Source organism: Electrona antarctica (genome assembly GCF_951216825.1).
Source record: "Electrona antarctica genome assembly, chromosome: 6".
Taxonomy (NCBI): domain Eukaryota; kingdom Metazoa; phylum Chordata; class Actinopteri; order Myctophiformes; family Myctophidae; genus Electrona; species Electrona antarctica.
The window spans coordinates 33,524,651-33,543,942 of NC_136811.1; the positions used below are offsets into that span (position 1 = coordinate 33,524,651).

At 40.5% G+C, this 19,292-nt stretch overlaps 3 protein-coding genes across 4 annotated transcripts; 2 read left to right on the forward strand and 1 right to left on the reverse strand.

Moving 5' to 3' along the window:
* Positions 1–38: 38 nt before the first annotated feature.
* LOC306925381 (ubiquilin-4-like) lies at positions 39–9,390 on the reverse strand. 2 transcript variants are annotated; one of them, XM_079504176.1, is made up of 11 exons: positions 9,196–9,388; positions 8,434–8,585; positions 8,209–8,351; positions 6,116–6,372; positions 5,722–5,880; positions 5,408–5,633; positions 4,746–4,885; positions 4,530–4,613; positions 4,093–4,208; positions 3,797–3,965; positions 39–1,660 (listed from the first exon to the last, which is right to left on the reverse strand). In XM_079504176.1, the coding sequence occupies exons 1-11, from the start codon at positions 9,340–9,342 to the stop codon at positions 1,508–1,510; spliced, it is 1,746 nt and encodes a 581-aa protein (XP_079360302.1). In that variant the 5' UTR covers positions 9,343–9,388; the 3' UTR covers positions 39–1,507. The 2 variants fall into 2 exon arrangements, with proteins under 2 accessions (XP_079360302.1, XP_079360303.1); XM_079504177.1 differs by lacking the exon at positions 39–1,660 and adding an exon at positions 2,685–3,644 and having other exon boundaries at positions 9,196–9,390.
* A 96-nt stretch (positions 9,391–9,486) lies between these two features.
* Positions 9,487–12,899, forward strand: LOC306925049 (1-phosphatidylinositol phosphodiesterase-like; the record flags this gene model as incomplete). The annotated part of the gene is made up of 2 exons (XM_079503731.1): positions 9,487–9,513; positions 12,078–12,899. 2 exons carry the CDS (start codon positions 9,487–9,489, stop codon positions 12,897–12,899), a joined length of 849 nt encoding a protein of 282 aa, XP_079359857.1.
* Positions 12,900–14,041: 1,142 nt separating this feature from the next.
* LOC306924491 (uncharacterized protein) lies at positions 14,042–17,429 on the forward strand. The gene is made up of 7 exons (XM_079503011.1): positions 14,042–14,118; positions 14,723–14,902; positions 15,079–15,189; positions 16,040–16,096; positions 16,390–16,545; positions 16,727–16,849; positions 17,005–17,429. Exons 2-7 carry the CDS (start codon positions 14,741–14,743, stop codon positions 17,071–17,073), a joined length of 678 nt encoding a protein of 225 aa, XP_079359137.1. The 5' UTR covers positions 14,042–14,118; positions 14,723–14,740; the 3' UTR covers positions 17,074–17,429.
* The last annotated feature ends 1,863 nt before the right edge of the window (positions 17,430–19,292 follow it).

Below are 19,292 nucleotides of genomic sequence, written 5' to 3' on the forward strand. Positions count from 1 at the left end.
CACCTCACCCCTGCCCACTTTGACAGGCTAGAATGGCTTAGGGTCGACGACAGAGTACAGCATCTTGCAATGAGTCTGGTCCACAAGATTCGATACACCACCAAGATACCCATGTACCTGTCTAAATACTTCCTTAATGTTAACGAAATGAAATGATTACTATATTTACCCAGGGTATCTGGGCTAAACTCAAGAACTTGTTTCCAGCCAGGCCCTGCTCATAGAACATTTCATCGTAGTGGTTCAATGCCTTGTTCAAGGGCACTTCAGCGGTGGTAATTTTAACGTGTCGGACCGCTGATTCGAACTGGCGACCTTCCGGTATCAAGACCGCTCCGCAATCCGTGTAAAATGTTCATTCCTTTCAACGTTGAAAACATCCCTGGACATTTAATTATTTTTCTAATCAATCAATTGGTTGAACTCAACAGAACATTGTTCTAAGGACTTCACTCCCAAAATATATATATCGATCATACAATACAATTTGACAACCCAATATCTAAAATATAAATTGATCCTACCTCCGGAAAATGTTTTGTGTAACGTTATGCCAAAGTCTTAAAATATATACCACCCCAAATGCCTTTAACCCTCAATTTGTGAGTATCGTTTGTTTTTTTATATATATATATATATTTATTTTTTCCCCAGAACAAATCGCTTAACTTCCCTCACGACCCCCTGCCAAACAAGCTAAACATGTAAGCAGACATCTTAGGACTTAGGCAGCTGTGAAAAGTATTCACACAAATGATTCCAACAGCATTTTCATCAGGCTGTGGAAGAAGAAGGGGGGACACACAAAACATGAAGAACTTGTCAAAGTGTGAGTTAGACAAAGAAATAGACAGATGGTAACTACTACAGCAATAAATACTAGTCAATCAGGCCGGATTAAAGATAAAGAGGGACATTTTTCAAAACAAGCAAGTTCTCCAAACATAAAGAAGAGCCAGAGGGGCTTCAAACCAGCAACTGCCAAACCTTGTCAAATGACAAAACTTTCAACTCTTAAGTTGCCACCCAAGCACAATCCATGCAAGTGATTTAATACCTGGGTAACCTCATGCATAAGTCTGCTGAATGAGTTTCTCATTCCGGAAATAATCTCCAGTTGCATTGAAGGCAGTAATGAGACGGTGTGTTAGTTGTGGCATCATTTCACAGCATTGTTCTACAGCACTAGCATGGAACCGTTTCCATTAGCAACTGAAATCGGCAATGCCCCCCCCCCCCCCCCCATCTCCTTTTACAATTTCCCTGTTCAGGTTTCCTAGGATTCACAGATCACACTAAAGAGATGAGTAATTGGAAGTCCACTGAGTCGGAGGAGCATGATATTTGCATGTGATGAAGGACATTTCGTTGTTTTAAGAATCTCCCGTTCTGATCCTGTAGACTTCCAGTCTTCAAACCTTCAATCATCAGAATCCCTCTTCTCTCAAGGTATCACTGTTTCCTTCATTCCTGCCATTGCTCACAGCAAACTGAGTGGGCCTGAGAGTTAGGAGGGCTGGGAGCCCAGCAGTCTCTCAATGGCAGCGTTGATATCCCCTCCTGTAGCCATAAGTGCCTGTAAGTTAGCCTCACGGTTGATGAAGCCCATGGCGGTGAGCTGGTCAAGCTGCTGCTGAAAGCGTACTTCTGGGGTCTGAGCCTGCAAGGGACATGATTAAGCCCAAAGTCACATATTGGCCACAAATACAAATTTACATGAATTTGAAACTGGCTGAATTCCCAAATAGAAATAAAGTGCATGACATGCTAGGGAATCCCAAACAACATAAAAACAATTAATTGTAAAACGGCTTATTGCCAATGCTATCCTTCCCCATTCATACGGCTAAGTACAGCTCCATCTCAAAGAATTAGAATATTCTGCAAAATTTCATTGTCTTCCGTAATATAATTCAAAAAGTTAAACTTTCATATATTCTCAATTAATTGCGCATAAAGTGAAATATTTAAAACCTTTTTTTGTTTTAATCTTGATGATTATGGCATACAGCTCATGCAAATGAAAAAATTCTATCTCTATCCTATCTAATGTATGCAGTCAATACGTGGTCTGGGCTACTTTTGAACAAATGATTTCATCAATGGGGCGTGGCATGGAGGTGATCAGCCTGTTGCACTGTTGAGGTGTTACGAAATCCCAGGTTTGCATTGATAACAGCCGTAAATTAATTTGTATTGTTGAGTATTATGTCTCAGACCTTCCTCTGAGGCACCCCAAATCATCAATACAACCTAGATTCTCCATGGGTTTCAGGTTAGGCCAGTTGGTTGGTCAGTTAAGCACAGTAATACCATGGTCAGTACACCAGTTACTAGTAGTTTTGGCTCTGTGAGCAGGTGCTAAATCGAGCTGGAAAGGAAAATCAGCCTCTCCATAAACCTTGTCAACATACAGAAGCACAGTGTTCTAAAATATCCTGATAGATGGCTGTGTTGACTCCAGTGTGACGTTTTCATTGTCAGTGATGATTTGGGGTGCCATGTCATCCGTGACAAAGCCAGTACTGAAGTTCTGGATGGGCCTGGTCAGGAGTGGGTGGGCCTGCATGCACGTGACACCACACCACATTATTCATGTATTTATTTATTATAACAAACAAACTCTTTTGGGCTGGGCCAGCTTTCTATCTGGCTGCATGTCATCTGCTGGTATTGGTCCACTGTGTTGTATCAAGTCCAGAGTCGGTCTAAAGTCGGCTCTCCGGTGCTACTGAAAATTTCTGGCGAGCCGAAATCATTTCGGCACTACAGCGGTAAAATAGGAGTATGAATCGGCCCCTAAGACTGAATACAAATTTACGGCTGTTAAAAAGCAAACCTTTTTTAGTGGTCTCGTAAAATATTCTAATATTTTGAGATAGGATTTTTTTATTTTCATGAGCTGTATGCCATAATCATCAAGTTTAAAACAAAAAAAGGTTTTAAATATTTCACTTTATGCGCAAGTAATTGAGAATATATGAAAGTTTCACTTTTTGAATTATATTACGGAAGAAAATGAACTTTTGCAGAATATTCTAATTATTTGAGATGTAGCTGTATAATAATAACAGCTAGGTGCTAGAGTTTTAAACCACAAATAGTACAAAACAAAAAAACAGCTAAACAATTTTTGAGGTAGCTCGATGAAAATACTGAAATGATTTCCCTAAATTATACAAAATTAGTCCATACCCGCCAATGTACATTATGTGCTTGGTTTGCATAGTTCGTATAGTTCGATCGTATTGGCGTCAATGGCGTGTGTGTGAGACAACCTGGTCATTACGACCTGATGTGGAATCAGACGGGCAGAGGTATCCTTATTTATATGTAGGATTTTAAGAGAAGAAAATGAGTAAAACAAATCAGTGAGTCCAGGCATTTTACTCATATTGTGACCAAGAACAAACTGATGGCACAGTGGTAACGATTCTGCCCACCACCGAGGAGGCTGGGGGTCCGAATCCACCATGGTGCATCCGGCTTTGTTGAGAGTCTATACAAACACAATTGTCCGTGTTCGTGGGAGGGATGGCGGGAGGGGTGTTTGATATTTGTTACTGCACATACTCCTACGGGCTGGGGCGGCACGTGTCAAGGAGTGTTGGGCAGGAGGAGTAGAACGGAGGCTCTACGTCCTCCTGGTAGGGGCAGGTGAGTGAGTAGGATACAAGAGCATTGAGAGGAATTCAATTATAACGGCTAAATTGGGGGGGGGGGGGTAAGCTCATCCTAAAATTAATAGTACTATTCACAAATAAATTCAGTGTTAGAACAGCTTCATACTGCATACCAATGATCCTCCTCCAGCAAACATTTGTATCATCTGCTGCATGAGCTGCTGCTGAGAAGAACTAGTGGCCGAAGTAGAATTGGAACCTGGTGTTGAGGCAGAAGAGTTTTCTGGGGCCACACTGACCCCTGTGGTGGGAGGAATAAGTGGGGAGACTCCGGATGTCATGCTATGAAGAGAAGGTAAATATTAAATTCCCTGACAATATCTCAAACGCCCGGAGCCCCTGCCCCAAACTATGATACAAACACTGGCTAATGCTACATTTGAAAAAGATGTGAATCTGGTGCATGTACCCAGGCATGAGGCCAGGTGCCTCCGTCTGTAGCGTCTGAAGGCCTTGTTGGATCTGGGTTAAGGCCTGCATTACTCTGGGGTTGGTCATTGTGGACACAGCTTCAGGATTCTGCATCTGACCAGCCATTAACAAGACATGTCAATTTGACAGGCCCATTTTTGTCCAAAGTTAGAGTTTCACACTCTAAATATAACTTATAATGTATAACTATATTTATACTGCTTACAAGACATGGGACAGAGATTTTAAAGTATTATTTAAGGCTCATATGTCTTTTTGATTTCTTCATAAGATTAATTCAGGAGTCTGGCATATGTATTGCTTACATTATTTGCCTTTATTCAATTATTTAATTGTAAACCACATGGTAATTGTTTCAGAATGTACGCAAATTGCCACCATGTACCAGTGAACACAAAGACAGAGGAACCTAACCTGTTGGAGAAACATTGGAAGCTGATTTCTCATCTGCTCCTGCAATTGTGGGTTCCCAGCAAAGAGGGGGTTGTTCATCAATGCCTGAGGGGTAAAGAGTTAACGTTAACAAAATGGTCATAACCACATAAATGAGGCAAATTATTAAATGGCAATTCACCCTCAAAAAAGTGAAAAAAACCTTTATTAACCCAAAATAATTTAAACAGTGCAGACCTGTGAGGCCAGGTCTGGATTCTGTGCCATAGACTGCATCATGTTGCGCATGTATGGTGCCGACAGCATGTTCTGTAACAGCTGTGGGTTCTCTGTGAGCTGTTGCATCATACTCTGCATACCAGGACTACTGAACACACCTGAGCACAAGACAGTAAGTAGGTTGTGAGAGCTACATACAATATTTATATACAATGACAGAAACTCGTACACTTATTTCCTTGACTATTTATTTACCTAGCATGCCTCATCCACTTATGCTATGGTCAATATTGGAAATACAACAACAATACAGTATCATTAATACTTCTTAATACTCTTTGACCTTGACCCTTGATTTCTTTACAGTTAGTTACTAGTAATGTTATTAATCTAGGCGTTTGTGTTTTCTTTAGGGTTAGTTACTAGTATGTTATTAATCTATATTATTCATCTCTCTGGATGAGTGGCCAACAGCTAACCTACATAACTTGACAAACTAATTTATGAAAGATGAGCATCATGTGTATGTGTAAGCTGTAATGTTTTATATGGAGTAAATGGTTACACCGTGCCAACATCTTATCCACGCTCAAATCCACTGACTCACTGAGTGTCAAACATCAAAACCTACTAAATAAAAAAAACATATCATGCTGTTACGTGTTGAGAAGAGCTTGTACCGTTGCCAAGACCCATGGTGTTGATACCCAGGGGGCTGGAGATGCTAGGCCCACTGCCCCCTGTGGAGGCGGAGGGTGCAGAGGTGCCTGTCCTCTGACTTTCTGATGCCGCCGTTGGTGGAGGTCCCCAGGGGTTTGGTAAAGGCTCTCTATTTTCCGTTCTGGACGGTTGTGCACCAGAACCATCTGCATTACCTCCCAAGGCAGAGAAGGGATTGCTTCCAAACTACAACAAATACAAACAAATAGTTTTTTTTTCTGGAAGTGAGGAGCCAGCAAGTGTGTCAGTGCCAGGACAGACAATTATAACTTACCTGCTCCCTAGCAGCGCTGAACATAGGCTCCTGGATGTCTGTGTACATCCTTCGGAGAGCATTGTAGCCTCCAGGTATGCTCTCCAGGTTGCTAAGTGCGCGGTCCTGGTTACGCATCATCTCTTGCATCATTGCTGGGTTCCTTGCCAACTCCATAGTCTGTTGAGAGGCAGAGACAGAGATGATGGTTCAAACTGTTGGATCAGAAACCAGGGATTTTTTAGTTTCCTAAATACATTGTTTTTTGTTTTCACTGCAGCAATAGTAATTATTGCATTAATTGCAACAAATCACGAGTAAGTATATACAGAAAAAGAAAATACTAGGAACATAGAATGAATCTCTCTCTCTCAATATATATACATACATGTCTACTGCAAAGCTCTGCTCTGACCTGTCTCATGAGCTCCGGGTTGTTGAGCATGTGGGAAATTTCAGGGTTACGTTCCATCAGTTGCTGCATCTGTGGGTTCCCCACAAACATCTGCCTCATCAGGTCTGGGTTGGACATCATGTTCTGCACCAGTGGGTTCTCCATTATTTGTGAGAGCATCTCCGGATTGGACATCAGCTGCCGCTGCATCTGCTGCTGCATCTCCAGGAAGTTTGAAGAGCCCATGCCTGGAACGGCAGACAAGTCACCAAGCCCACCTGTTGAGAAACAAGAAGACAGAGAAAGGGAGGGAAAGAAATTAAGAATGAAAACAATAAATAAATAAATAAATAAATACAACAATTCTTATGAGTTGTGCTTTGATATAAGGAACTGGCTTGTTGGGCTGGGAGGTTTTTTATGGATATATGGCTGATTATTAGAATTGTCTTCTAGAGCAGAGGTTCCCAACCACCGGTCCGCGGACCGAACATGTGCCACTGGTACGCGAGAAGGGAATCCCAAGTTTTCCCGTTGCATCTACAAATCCATTTGAAAACACGACTGAGAAAAAAAGAGAGCACACACACCAGACCTGAGAACTATCAGTGGGCAGCGGATTTGCCGTTGCGCATATAGAGCGCGACCCTCGGCTCAATCACCAATTGGATTGCAAATGCATGCCTTTCAGACTTTGTATTGTAGCCTACTCGTCTGGCAGGTATATGTCTCTTTGAAAAACTTTAGTGCTTCTGATTGTGCGGGCACAATGGCACATCTTGCCTGCCAAACTGATTTCCAAACAGCGGTGAAAGGTTGACTGTCCGCAGCAGCGGATCATCAAGGGATCAACAGCTGCAGCCTATTTCATCACATTCGCGCTAAATGAAACAAAACACTACACGGTGACGGTACAGGATTATTATTTCATGTCAAAACAAGTATCAGTAGATGATGTTACCCAGGTAAAGTAATGCGTCACTCTGCATGTTTAACTGTTCCACATGTCCAAAGTAATTTCTGAAAAAGACATAAGCCTAATCTTTTTTTTAAATCATACTCAGTCGATATAACACCATTTAAGTCAATGATATAACATTATGTTGTGATATAGTAATAATACAATCAGTGGGTAGCCTATTTAAGGGCCAGTCAACTGTCTTCCGTGAGAACGTTAGGTTTTGGTACGATGACGCGCAACACCCCCCGCCCCCATCCCTGTGCCGGTCCGTGATCATTTGTATGAACTGTCAGCCGGTCCGTGACAATACAAAGGTTGGGAACCCCTGTTCTAGTCACTAGTCACTTAATAAGATTTGAAACATCAATGATGCAATGATTTCTTGGTTTATAGCCATGTCTCATTTGTTATTCAGAAGATTTAAGCCTTGAATGCAGATGTCTGTCTGTCCATCTAACAGTTTGTATGCAAACAACCTTGAAAACAAATTGCTGGATTTGATGTTTGTTCATCAGAGGATGAACCCAACTAATTTGGTGATCCCAAATACTAGCACCAACTGTCCACAATTTTTCAGATTGAGTGGAAGGAGCAGCATGGCCTCTAGGGGCTGCTAGTGGGCTATTATGTTTTATGTCTTGTTGCAAGAGTAACACCAACTCTGGAAATACATATTCTAGTCTCCCATATAAAAATATGCTTCACTTGAGATTGATGAACTTGCCTGGATAGAGTAAACTTGACTTATTGCTATCAATCAGGTTTCAAATGGATTCTAAATGTTTTCATGGCATTAGGAATGAAGGACTAGTCTAAATTCAGTGGATGTATCGACAGGCCTCTGTGTGAGCCAAAACAGATTTGATTATGTTAAAACAATCAGGAACAAGGATGGGCACTCTACCCTTTAGAGAAATGTTGTCATAGCGATATGATGTTCAAGGTTTCAACTCCCAGCATCAGATATAAACAAATTGCACTGACAAAATCAGCCAAGTCTTTTGTTGATTTTCGTACTGGCATTGTTGGCCGTCATCAATCTCCTCTTCTAATTCTGTAAGGATGCTGATTGTGCCAGGTAATTATATAATATAATAATAGAAGGGCATACCCCATCTGTACTTTGAGGCAAGAAAATCTATAGTATACTTACTCAATATGTTGGCAGGCTGAGGCTGTGCTGGTGTGGGTCCTGTGTTTGATGTGGTGCTGGCAGTGGAGTTAGTAGTACTGTTGCTGGCCTGAGGTGTGGCAGAACTGGAAGCTGACGTCTGGGGTGTGTCACCCCCTGTGGATCTGAGACAAATCAATCATACACCATCTTATAACAATCACAAACATGCTCATCCATAACAATGTAATGGTTTTGACATCTTACTTTGGTGAAGTTTTGATAACAAGATGAACAGTAAGTCCATCTTTGATGCCAAGTTTGTTTAGAGAATCCCCATCCTTCAGGATCTTCCCAGCAAATATTAACACCAGCTGATCTTTTTTGGCCTTGAACCTCTTTGATATCTCATCTTTGAACTGTTGGAAGAAATTACATAACTCAGGTCAGTGTAGTTAAAAGGAAAAGCTCAGCAAGAAACTACAGATGTCCAAATCCATGTCAAGTTCTGACTACGGTCATTAAAAACAGAATTAGTATAGGTGCTTAATTGCTTGATGGCCAACATGATTCAATAAAGCGGGTCATATGTGTCCATTTAATTTGGCATGTTTCAAACACTTAGTTATTGCCTAGCCCAATAACTCCTTGTGTATTTACAATAACTGTTAAAGCGATAAGACTACGTTACAACGTCAGATGTATGTGACGATGCTTAATGTCATCAAGTTGAACTGTAGTGTTAACTTCATTTTAGCTGACAGACTTGTGATGTCGCAATTAACAACCCACAGGACTGACTAGTATTAGTTAACGTTGATAGTAATCAGTTTACAATCGCTACTAAATACGACAATACGCACACCAAAGAATACGATCGGTCAGAGTAAGTGAAACTTTACTGTGTTATTCTGACAGATAACCAGATGACGTGAACTAGCTAAAGTTAGCCATTAGCTTGATTAGCCTAGCTCTAACGCTGGCCCGTGATAACCAGGTCCAGCGGCAAAACGTTATGTAATAAAGTACCAGTGAGACAGAAGCACTCTCCGAGATGACGATCTGTTCTTTGTCTTTCGGAGTTTTAACAGTGACCACGATCATAGTCCCGCCTTGCGTGACATTTTCATCAACGCTAGAATCCACGGTGGGTTCTATGCCGCTGTTCTCCGCCATCTTTACTAACTGACCATGACGACACTGTCAAGAGCGACAAAACCTGGATCAAGGCGGAATTTTTTACCGGAGAAACACACTATTGGCCTCTAGTGGCCTGGAAGTGTTATGGGAGCAGGTCTGGGCAGTCAATGGAAAGCCTGCATGGTGGTGGGTGACGCGACTCGCGAGGTTAGGGTCACATCTTCAAACAAAGGCCCCGGCCGTTCCATAATAAGCAAGAACTTATTTCTGCTGTGAATGATAGGTGTGTTTTTTTTATAAACATAGCCTAGATGCTGCTGGCTGCCGCTGCCCTTGTAATTGAGACAGGCAGATGGCTTCTTGGTTAGAGTGGGTGACAATATTATCATTACCTACCTAGGTGGGTTCCATCCTGGAGGCTAATCTTTCTGGTGATAAAATGGCCACCAACGTAATCAAAAAAGTCAATCAAAGAACAAGATTCCTTTACAGAATCTCCACACTGGTCAACAAAAACACCTTGAAGACCTTAACAGGAGCCCTCGTACAAGGTTTCTTTGACTATGCATGCACCTCTTGGTACCACAGCACCTCAAATGCCCTCAAAACAAGGCTCCAGACCTCCCAAAACAAACTGGTCAGGCTACTTGGCCTCACCCCCCGAACCCACCTCACCCCTGCCCACTTTGACAGGCTAGAATGGCTTAGGGTCGACGACAGAGTACAGCATCTTGCAATGAGTCTGGTCCACAAGATTCGATACACCACCAAGATACCCATGTACCTGTCTAAATACTTCCTTAATGTTAACGAAATGAAATGAAATGATTACTATATTTACCCAGGGTATCTGGGCTAAGCTCAAGAACTTGTTTCCAGCCAGGCCCTGCTCATAGAACATTTCATCGTAGTGGTTCAATGCCTTGTTCAAGGGCACTTCAGCGGTGGTAATTTTAACGTGTCGGACCGCTGATTCGAACTGGCGATCTTCCGGTATCAAGACCGCTCCGCAATCCGTTCGGCCACCGCTGCCACACCCACAACACCAGAGGGAGTGCAACAAACCATGTACAACCCAGATTCGGCACAAACAAGGGACTAAATTATTTTCGCTCCTATGCCACCAAAATGTGGAACGCCCTACCAACAAGCATTAAGACATGTGAATCCCTTGACTTCAAAACCGCTCTCAAAGGGCACCTACGGACGGCTGCAATTCGAAACTGGCCCCCGTAAAATCTGAATCCCCCCCACCCCTTTTTTCCCCTCACTGTATATGTTTCTTTTCCCTTTTTACCTCCTTTATGATGAATTCCTGTTCTGTTCTTTGACTATATAGAAGTGTCTATTTGTACGTCTCTAAATGTTTTGATGAATTGAACATGGTGGACCCTCTTGTAAACAAGTGTAATGCTTAATTGGGTTGTCCACTCACAGTCTTTGTATTGAGTTTGTGCTTGAAATGTATTGTAATTCTGCAAACTGTTAATAAATATTTCAATCAATCAATCAATCAGACAAATTGCCAAAATGTATTTGGTTTTTATTTTGTCCTTGTAAAAGAGCAGTCAAGAGCATTATTTTATAATACTATGACTAAGTGCACTGGGCCAATCCAGTTTCCTGGTAACCCTTTGATTAGAATACTGAGGTTAATCTAGGCTATATCAAGTGCTGCAATGTAACCTTTGAGACTTAACTTTTGAGTCTACAATGATAATATTATTTGTCACTGCATCTGCATGTTATCCTACAGGCTGGGTTAGCACCTGTCAGCAGGGAATGTTGAGTCACTGTGGCTTTACTCTTTTTATATATCAACTTTGAGTGCCCGTATTGTCTCTCTTTTTCTATGACTTGAGTAAATGTAAATATGTTTTTTTTTACAGCAGCAAAAAGAGAAACATAAATAACCAAATATTGCAGATGCAACCTACACCTACTGTATGCTAAATCAGTAATATCTGTGTTCTATTTCTATGTTCTCACACATGAGCAAGCTTTATTGCCATGAGCAGAACAAATCACAAAGTAAAATCATTTACATTTTAGAACATGAGCATGCATGACAAACTGATCTTGCAACTGTTAAGAGTCAAGAATTAGACAAACATTTCCTCCCAAACAAAACAAAAAACAATATGGATCTAATCTACTGTGGCCAAGTGATCCACCTTTAACACAAACAAGGCAATCTGAAATGCAAATATCCTCTGGTAACCTGAATTAAATTCACATTGTGTCAACATCTTGAGATTAATATTTTCAGCCAACGCCTTATATTGTTCAGATAGGCTAACTGAAATATATAAGAGAGGGATGTGATATGGAGCTTACTTTTGTGTGCTACTGGAACTACCTGGCCTCCTCCTGATGATTTGACTGTGTCCTGTGAAGTTCTAAAGGTTATTGGTAAGTTACCATGCAGTTACCACGTCTATCTAACCACAATTTTATTTGTAAAATTCAATGGTGTAAAACACTACTTGGTTTTTCTTCCAGTTTGATACTTTTCTGCAAGAATGAAGACCAGCCGAACATTACATTTTTTCCAATTGCTGTTTTTCACGTAAGTATAGTTTGAACATTTATATAAGCGGTGCACTTATGTAAGTTTGCGTCATGTAGTTGACAGAACTTGGAGTAGTTGCACCAATGTTTTGACAGTACAAATAGGTCACCCAATGTGTTTCTCAATTTTGATTTTATTATTTCTATATTATTAATGCATTATTATAACTTTCAGGATTTTGTGCCATGGAAATGGCCAGTTCTTCAATGATAAGGAAACACTTCATCTCCCAGAATCCTATAACATTCCCTGGATGGCGGGCATTCAAGATTTTCGACCTCTCTCTCTCATCACCATCCCTGGAACGCATGAGAGCATGGCGTTTCACGGAGGCCCGATGGCTGAGTGCCAGGCCTTGTCCTTGAAGGACCAGCTGAGAGCTGGCATACGTTACTTGGACATCAAAGTCTTTCCTTTGGGTGACACTCTCTATGTAATGCATGGAATAATGTACCAGCACAGCACTCTCAGAGAGGTCCTGGACACTGTCCGTGCCTTTTTGTCACAGTACAGAAGTGAAGCAGTCCTTTTGCAGGTCACACCTCAGTTTTTCGGTAAAAACACTGTCAATCAAATGGTCCAGAATCTCATTAACAATGACGAGTATGTTTGGGTGAGCAGTGGAATGCCTACTATGGGTGAGGTCAGGGGGAAAATTATCTTTGTTCAGAAAAACACCTTCACACTAGGAATTCCACTCATGGATACTGGTACAAAAATTGACAATAAGGTTACTGATGTTAAAACTAAGGACAACGTCATTATCAAACTCTTGAGCAAAGCCACTGAGGCTTGCGGTGGGCATAATGTGGTTCTGACACACTCTAGTGGCACTGGCCTGGGCACATTCTGGGGCATGTTTCTGACTCCCAAAAGAGTGGCAGAAAAGGTTAACCCCTGGCTAAATCAGTACCTGAGGCAGTTCTTTCCAAATGACCCCAGACCATGCTTTGGTGTCATCGCCACAGACTTCCCTGGGGTTGACCTCATTCAGACAATTCTCACACTAAATACCTGGTAACTCAGAAGGCTATTAACAAATCATTAAGTTGTGACCCCTCGTGCCTACTGTATATCAAGCCCCCCAGCTCTGAGTTGTATTGTTTAATAAAGTCTGCTTCATTAGTGCCTTAAAATAATCTGAAATAATTTGCTGCTCTGGTTAGTAATGAAAAATGCAAAGTCCTTGCTGAGTATGCTGTAATATACCTGACTAAATTAAAGTCTAATGCAGTCTGAATCGTATCTGCTGTTGGTTTATTTGGTGCACTCTGATGATTTGTGATAATGTGATGATAACTTATATACCCTGTCATGTGTTACAATTCATCAAGTTTGACTTTGTCATATGGTTTTTGTAATTTTCTGTGTTAAGAGGAGAGGGTTAAGGTTGATTTTTGAATAACCTGTGGTTATTGTGTCACACACACACACACGCGCGCACACACACACACACACACACACACACACACACACACACACACACACACACACACACACACACACACACACACACACACACACACACACACACACACACACACACACACACACACACACACACACACACACAGCCCATGGTTATTTAGTGACTTAGCACAATCATAGTATTCATTTGTTTTTGTAGAAACAATACTTGTATTATTGCTAATTTTCTGTTCTGTATAGCTACAGTCAGTCAGTCTACCCTAGCACTGCTAGTCAGATTAGATAGATAGAATACTTTATTGGCAGTTAAAACAATTTTTTACAACAGTGACATCAATTACAAGAACACCAATGTGTCCACCTTATGACATGGAAAGATACACAGACATACTGAATTTGTGGGAATTTTGTTCTTTCGGTCATGGCACACATTTCATGACCATAGGACCACAATCAGACGGATACAAATATTAGTATTGCTACTGTAATTAATTATAAGCATAATATAATTATGTGCTTATTGATAAACTTCTATTATTATTGTGGTTACTTGCTACTGCTATATCCTTTACAGCTACGAATAGAGACAATATCTTCTTCTACTATTTCATGCTATTATATGATTTTTTTATTTGTAATCTGTTTCATGGTGAGCTCGAGAAGTATGTGGGAGGTGCTTTCACATCAAAATATGTGAAGTATGTGACCTCACCTCATTCTTGCTGAAACAGAAACTGTGGCTCCACCACCATCTGTCACTGGTACCAGAGGACAGCCTATAGGACAGGTGAACATCCATTTCACCAATAGAGGTGAGGAAGTCTTCAGTTGGGTTGAATGTTTTGACTGATATTACTAATAAAGTGTATCAAAACAACTGCTATGGGTATCATAGTGAGTTAAAGGAAATTTGATTATTTATTAGGGTGATTATGTGTGTTTATGCATGATGCTGGTGAGCATTTGCATTCATCCTTAGGTGTATAGCAATTAGCAAACAGTGAAAGAGAAAAAACAGAAAGAAAAATGAAAGAGAGGCGGGGAGTAAGTATAAGGTTCAAGTTCGTGCTTATTTCTCTTTCTCTTTTTGTTCTTTTTGTGTTAGCTTTTGGATAACAGACATAAAGATAAAGTAAACACAGATACACTTGCCAAAGAGGGAAGTGTGCAAGGAGAAAATTCCACATTCTTCTGAAATTCTTTCAACAGCTCAGCCTCAACGAAAGATCTGAATCTCCTGTTGGGGAAATAATAAATATCTTATTTCATACACATCCATAATTAATAAGCCTGATTAAAAATATACTGCTTGATACTGCAGGTAACATATAGGTATCATATACCTTCACAAGGTATGTGATGACAGTCCTACTGTGATGTCAATTTAAACTCAACTACGTTGCATTTGTGTCACAGTTGCAAGGAGGAATCAGGATGTCAGTAATGGTTACAAAGGGATACAGCGTGACAGCCAAACCTACAATCGATTGCCGTCAAATCTGTCAATTGTTGTGGAAGCTTTGTTGCAAACCAGGATGCTGCTCTGTGTCCCAGGCACTGATGAATCTGCTGGCCAGTGCTCCAGCAGTTATTGGGGTGAGCAACATTGATTTGAAAGACACATTATTTGCCTGCATTTAAATGCAGCCACAAAATCATTAGGCTATACTGTATCTAAAATTCTACACATCTCAATACATTTTTTTTAAATCCTCAAATATATAATTGTTTATGCCTGAACATTTATAGATTTTCTTCTTTTCTATCTTTAGGCTATACAGATCATTATTGGCCTGGTCAACATTGGTCTTGGACCAGGACGAACAAGCACCCAGCCAGGAGATTTGACTGAATTGGGAGCTCCGTATTGGCTTGGTGGTGTGGTATGTACAGTACATCATATATATTTCCTCATCTTTGGCAAAAAATAGCAGATGTACAAGCATTTTTCTTTCACTTACACCCCCTTTCATGTCATTTTCAGGCATATGAAATATCTCATTTTCAAATGATTTAATTAACGACTGTATTCATTCCTAGCAAATTATGATTTGCAAGGTGCAATTGCATTTTATAATAAGGTGATAATCTCAGATATAGCTAGTAGATAATGACAGTAGTAGTTGTTAAACATGTTTTACAGTGGTGTTATACCATTGTAATAACATGAAATAGCCTGTGTTGGGGAAGCTACAATGAAAATGTATAGTAGTAACAGTAATTACTCCACCCTGAAAATAGTTAAGGCTAAGACTAGAGAATCTTATACACATATAGCATGGATTTACATCATCACACCAGCCGTCAGCTGTAGGCCCATTGGCAGAGCCTGACCAGAGCCTTTTGTGGTGGTTATGGAGAACCGTGGGTCCGACCCACTCGATACCGGGCACTGCACTCCCTGCGGGGGTGTGGAACGCGTGTGTCGAATGTGAAGTCGGTGGGGCAAACGGTTCTCAAGTTACGTGCATTACAACCGTACACACACACACACGCAGACAGAGATGTGGCGCATAGGATGTTTATAACAACAAAACCATGTGTCAGACAACTGGAGTGGTAGGAATATGTTACACAGTCACACAGATTGGTGATACAGGAGTTCTACAGCACACAGTTCAGGACAAGTGGAATTATAACAAATAGTCAAAAACTAGGAACACTTTAACCATATTGACACATAGAAAATGGTACAAAATGAGATCTAACAACTGTATTTTGACCTTCTTCTAGTACATCGTTGCTGGAATCATGTGCATTCTGGCTGGAGCTTTCCCTTCTCCCTGTCTGGTGAGTAAAGCTTCATCTTCATCTTTCCCCATGGCACTCATTTCTTTACCATATACATTTATCCACCATACATGATCATACGACACAGTAAGACCCTGTTCAATTAACTCATGCAAATGTAACTAAAATACCTGTAAGGGTCCATTTGGTTATAGTTGTGCACTCTCAAAGAAGCTACTGTACAAAAGGATTAAACGCTGAAGATTGTACATAGTCATAGTAAATAAGTAAGTACACTATTACACTAATCAATTATATTTTAGTAGGAATTAATTTAATTTATTTCATTTCAGGTGGGTGTCGCTGTGGCCATAAATCTGATTGGAGGCATTTTTGCCATCGTAGGCATTGTGTTGTATGCCACTGACATGACAGGCCCCTCTTTAAGTGGCTTCTGTGTCAGGCCTGAGATACAGGACAACTGCAAGATGGTGGCACTCATCGCTGATGTAAGTGTGTTTATACGAAGTTTGGTTCTGAATCTGGCTAAAACTTTAGCAAACACCAAGCAAAATGTTATTCCATTTTTAAAGGATAGAAAATAACTTGTATTTGATAAACATAACTTCAGCTGAGATTTTGGTGTGTCTAAATGGATACTGTAAATATTGAAGCATTTTTTGATTTTAGAGGTTGTTGATGACCCTGGACATCTTGCTGATTGTCTTAGCAGTCATTCAGCTGTGTGTCAACATTAGCATCTCTGCCTTGGGGATCAAGGTTTTGATTGGACAGGAGACAGACTGGGAAGAGGTACAGACTCATGATATGATTGTCTATTGATTATTATGAAAGATTACAAATTCTGCCTGGATGTCCCATAAGTGTTTTATAGTACTGTCGTCTTCTATACTGACAGTATATTCCAAGCGTATGTTTTGCAACTGTATTCTAATCTACACCAACAGGTTTTTCAAGAAGTGGTGTATTTCAAGCCATTATCGAAGGAGGTAACAGGCGCTATTTCTGCTGCATAAAAAATATTGTCTCTCATTGTCTGTGTCTGTGTCTGTGTCTGTGTCTGTGTCTGTGTCTGTGTCTGTGTCTGTGTCTGTGTCTGTGTCTGTGTCTGTGTCTGTCTGTCTGTCTGTCTGTCTGTCTGTGCAAAACTGAGATAATTGCCATGAAAGAAAGGCTAAAAGTCAGTATCTACCTTCATTCCCTGTCTTTGAAGAATGAGAAAACACCTGAAGGCTTGGTGTGATTTGATTATGCATTTAAATAAATAAATATTTTACTTACATTCTTTTTCATTTAAATACAATGCTCAATATACAACACTGATGAAGACAAGTATATTGATAGTTTTTATTGCTTGATAGTGTGGAAAAACGTTAAAACGTAACTGCAATTCTTCTTAATTTGTCTTTGCCTTTTTGCCTCATGTAAAGTGTTGTGCCTTTTCCTTTGTTGCTTTGTTCAGAGTAATCACACTGTGAGTGTGACTGCATGAATATTATCCTTGTTATTTTTGTAGTAATGTTTTCTACTGGATGTTTTTCAAGCTAATTATATTTCAATAAAGTGAGATATTCACGATGTGGGCATGGATTCTGGATCACTAATTGATTTAGGCCTACTGTTGCTCTAAGCCAGTGCTTCTCAAACCTTTTCATGTCAAGGACCCTCTGGCTATGGACGCCCAGAAGAGAAGATTTATGTTAAAGTATTTCTAAATTATTCAAAATTTGTCAAAATTATTTCAAGCTTTTTCAAAAAATATCCAAAACAGTTAATCTACAAGCTCGAAACGTGTTGCATTTTGAGCTTGTAGATCGGCTATTTTTTAATTTTGATTGATTGAAATATTTATTAACAGTTTGCAGAATTACAGTACATTTCGAGCACAAACTCAATACAAAGGCTGTTAACTGTGAGTGGACGACCCAGTTAAGCATTACACTTGTTTCCAACAGGGTCCACCATGTTCAATTCATCAAAACATTTAGAGACGTACAAATAGACACTTCTATATAGACAAAGAACAGAACAGGAATTCATCATAATGGAGGTAAAAAGGGAAAATAAACATATACAGTGAGGGAAAAGGGGGGGATTCAGATTTTACGGGGGCCAGTTTCGAATTGCAGCCATCCGTAGGTGCCCTTTGAGAGCGGTTTTGAAGGAGTCAAGGGATTCACATGTCTTAATGACTGTTGGTAGTGCGTTCCACATTTTGGTGGCATAGGAGCGAAAATAATTTAGTCCCTTGTTTGTGCCGAATCTGGGTTGTACATGGTTCGTTGCACTCCCTCTGGTGTTGTGGGTGTGGACTTTGTTAACATTAAGGAAGTATCTAGACAGGTACATGGGTATCTTGGTGGTGTATCGAATCTTGTGTACCAGGTCTTCAAGGTGTTTTTGTTGACCAGTGAGGAGATCCTGTAAAGGAATCTTGTTCTTTGGTTGACCTTTTTGATTACGTTGGTGGCCATTTTATCACCGGAAAGATTAGCCTCCAGGATGGAACCTAGGTAGGTAATTTCATCTTTACGTGTGATAACATTGTCACCCACACTAACCAAGAAGCCATTTGCCTTGCTGAGATTACAAAGAGAATGGATTCAGTTTTTCCCAGGTGTAAAGATAGTTTGTTATCAGCGAGCCAGGTGCAGATTCTACCGAGTTCAGAGCTGAGGGCCTTTTCAACCTGCAGTTTGTTCCTGTCCGAGACTAGCAGTGCCGAGTCATCTGCGAACAGGAACAAGTTGCAGTCACAAGCTGAAGTATAAGATACAGAACTTCCTCTTTGGGCCCCACTTTGAAAACCACTGCTGTAAACATCAAGTTGCAGTGATGCATCCAATCTACAAGCTCACAATGCATTGCAGCGCGACACATTGTGAGCTTGTAGATCGGATATTTTCAGAGTGCAACACCAGAGCGCAACCAAACATAAAATGACTTGTTTTTAGTTCTACTGGATCTCTTCTCCACTAGCCCCTCCCTAACATTTTAGACTAGTTTTTATCTGTTGACAAAATTATCAATATATTTGTCTTAGTTTTATTCAGCTTAGTTTGTATTTCATTTTTGTCAGTGAAAAAAGGTAGTCGACGAATATTTTTTAGTCGACGAAATCAACACGGCATTGTACACAGTAAAATCCTCAGTGTTTGTTACTCCACAAATGGAGAATGGACTCCATTTGTACATGCCAAGAGTTAACGGTTTCATTGTGTACAGTAGATGGTTG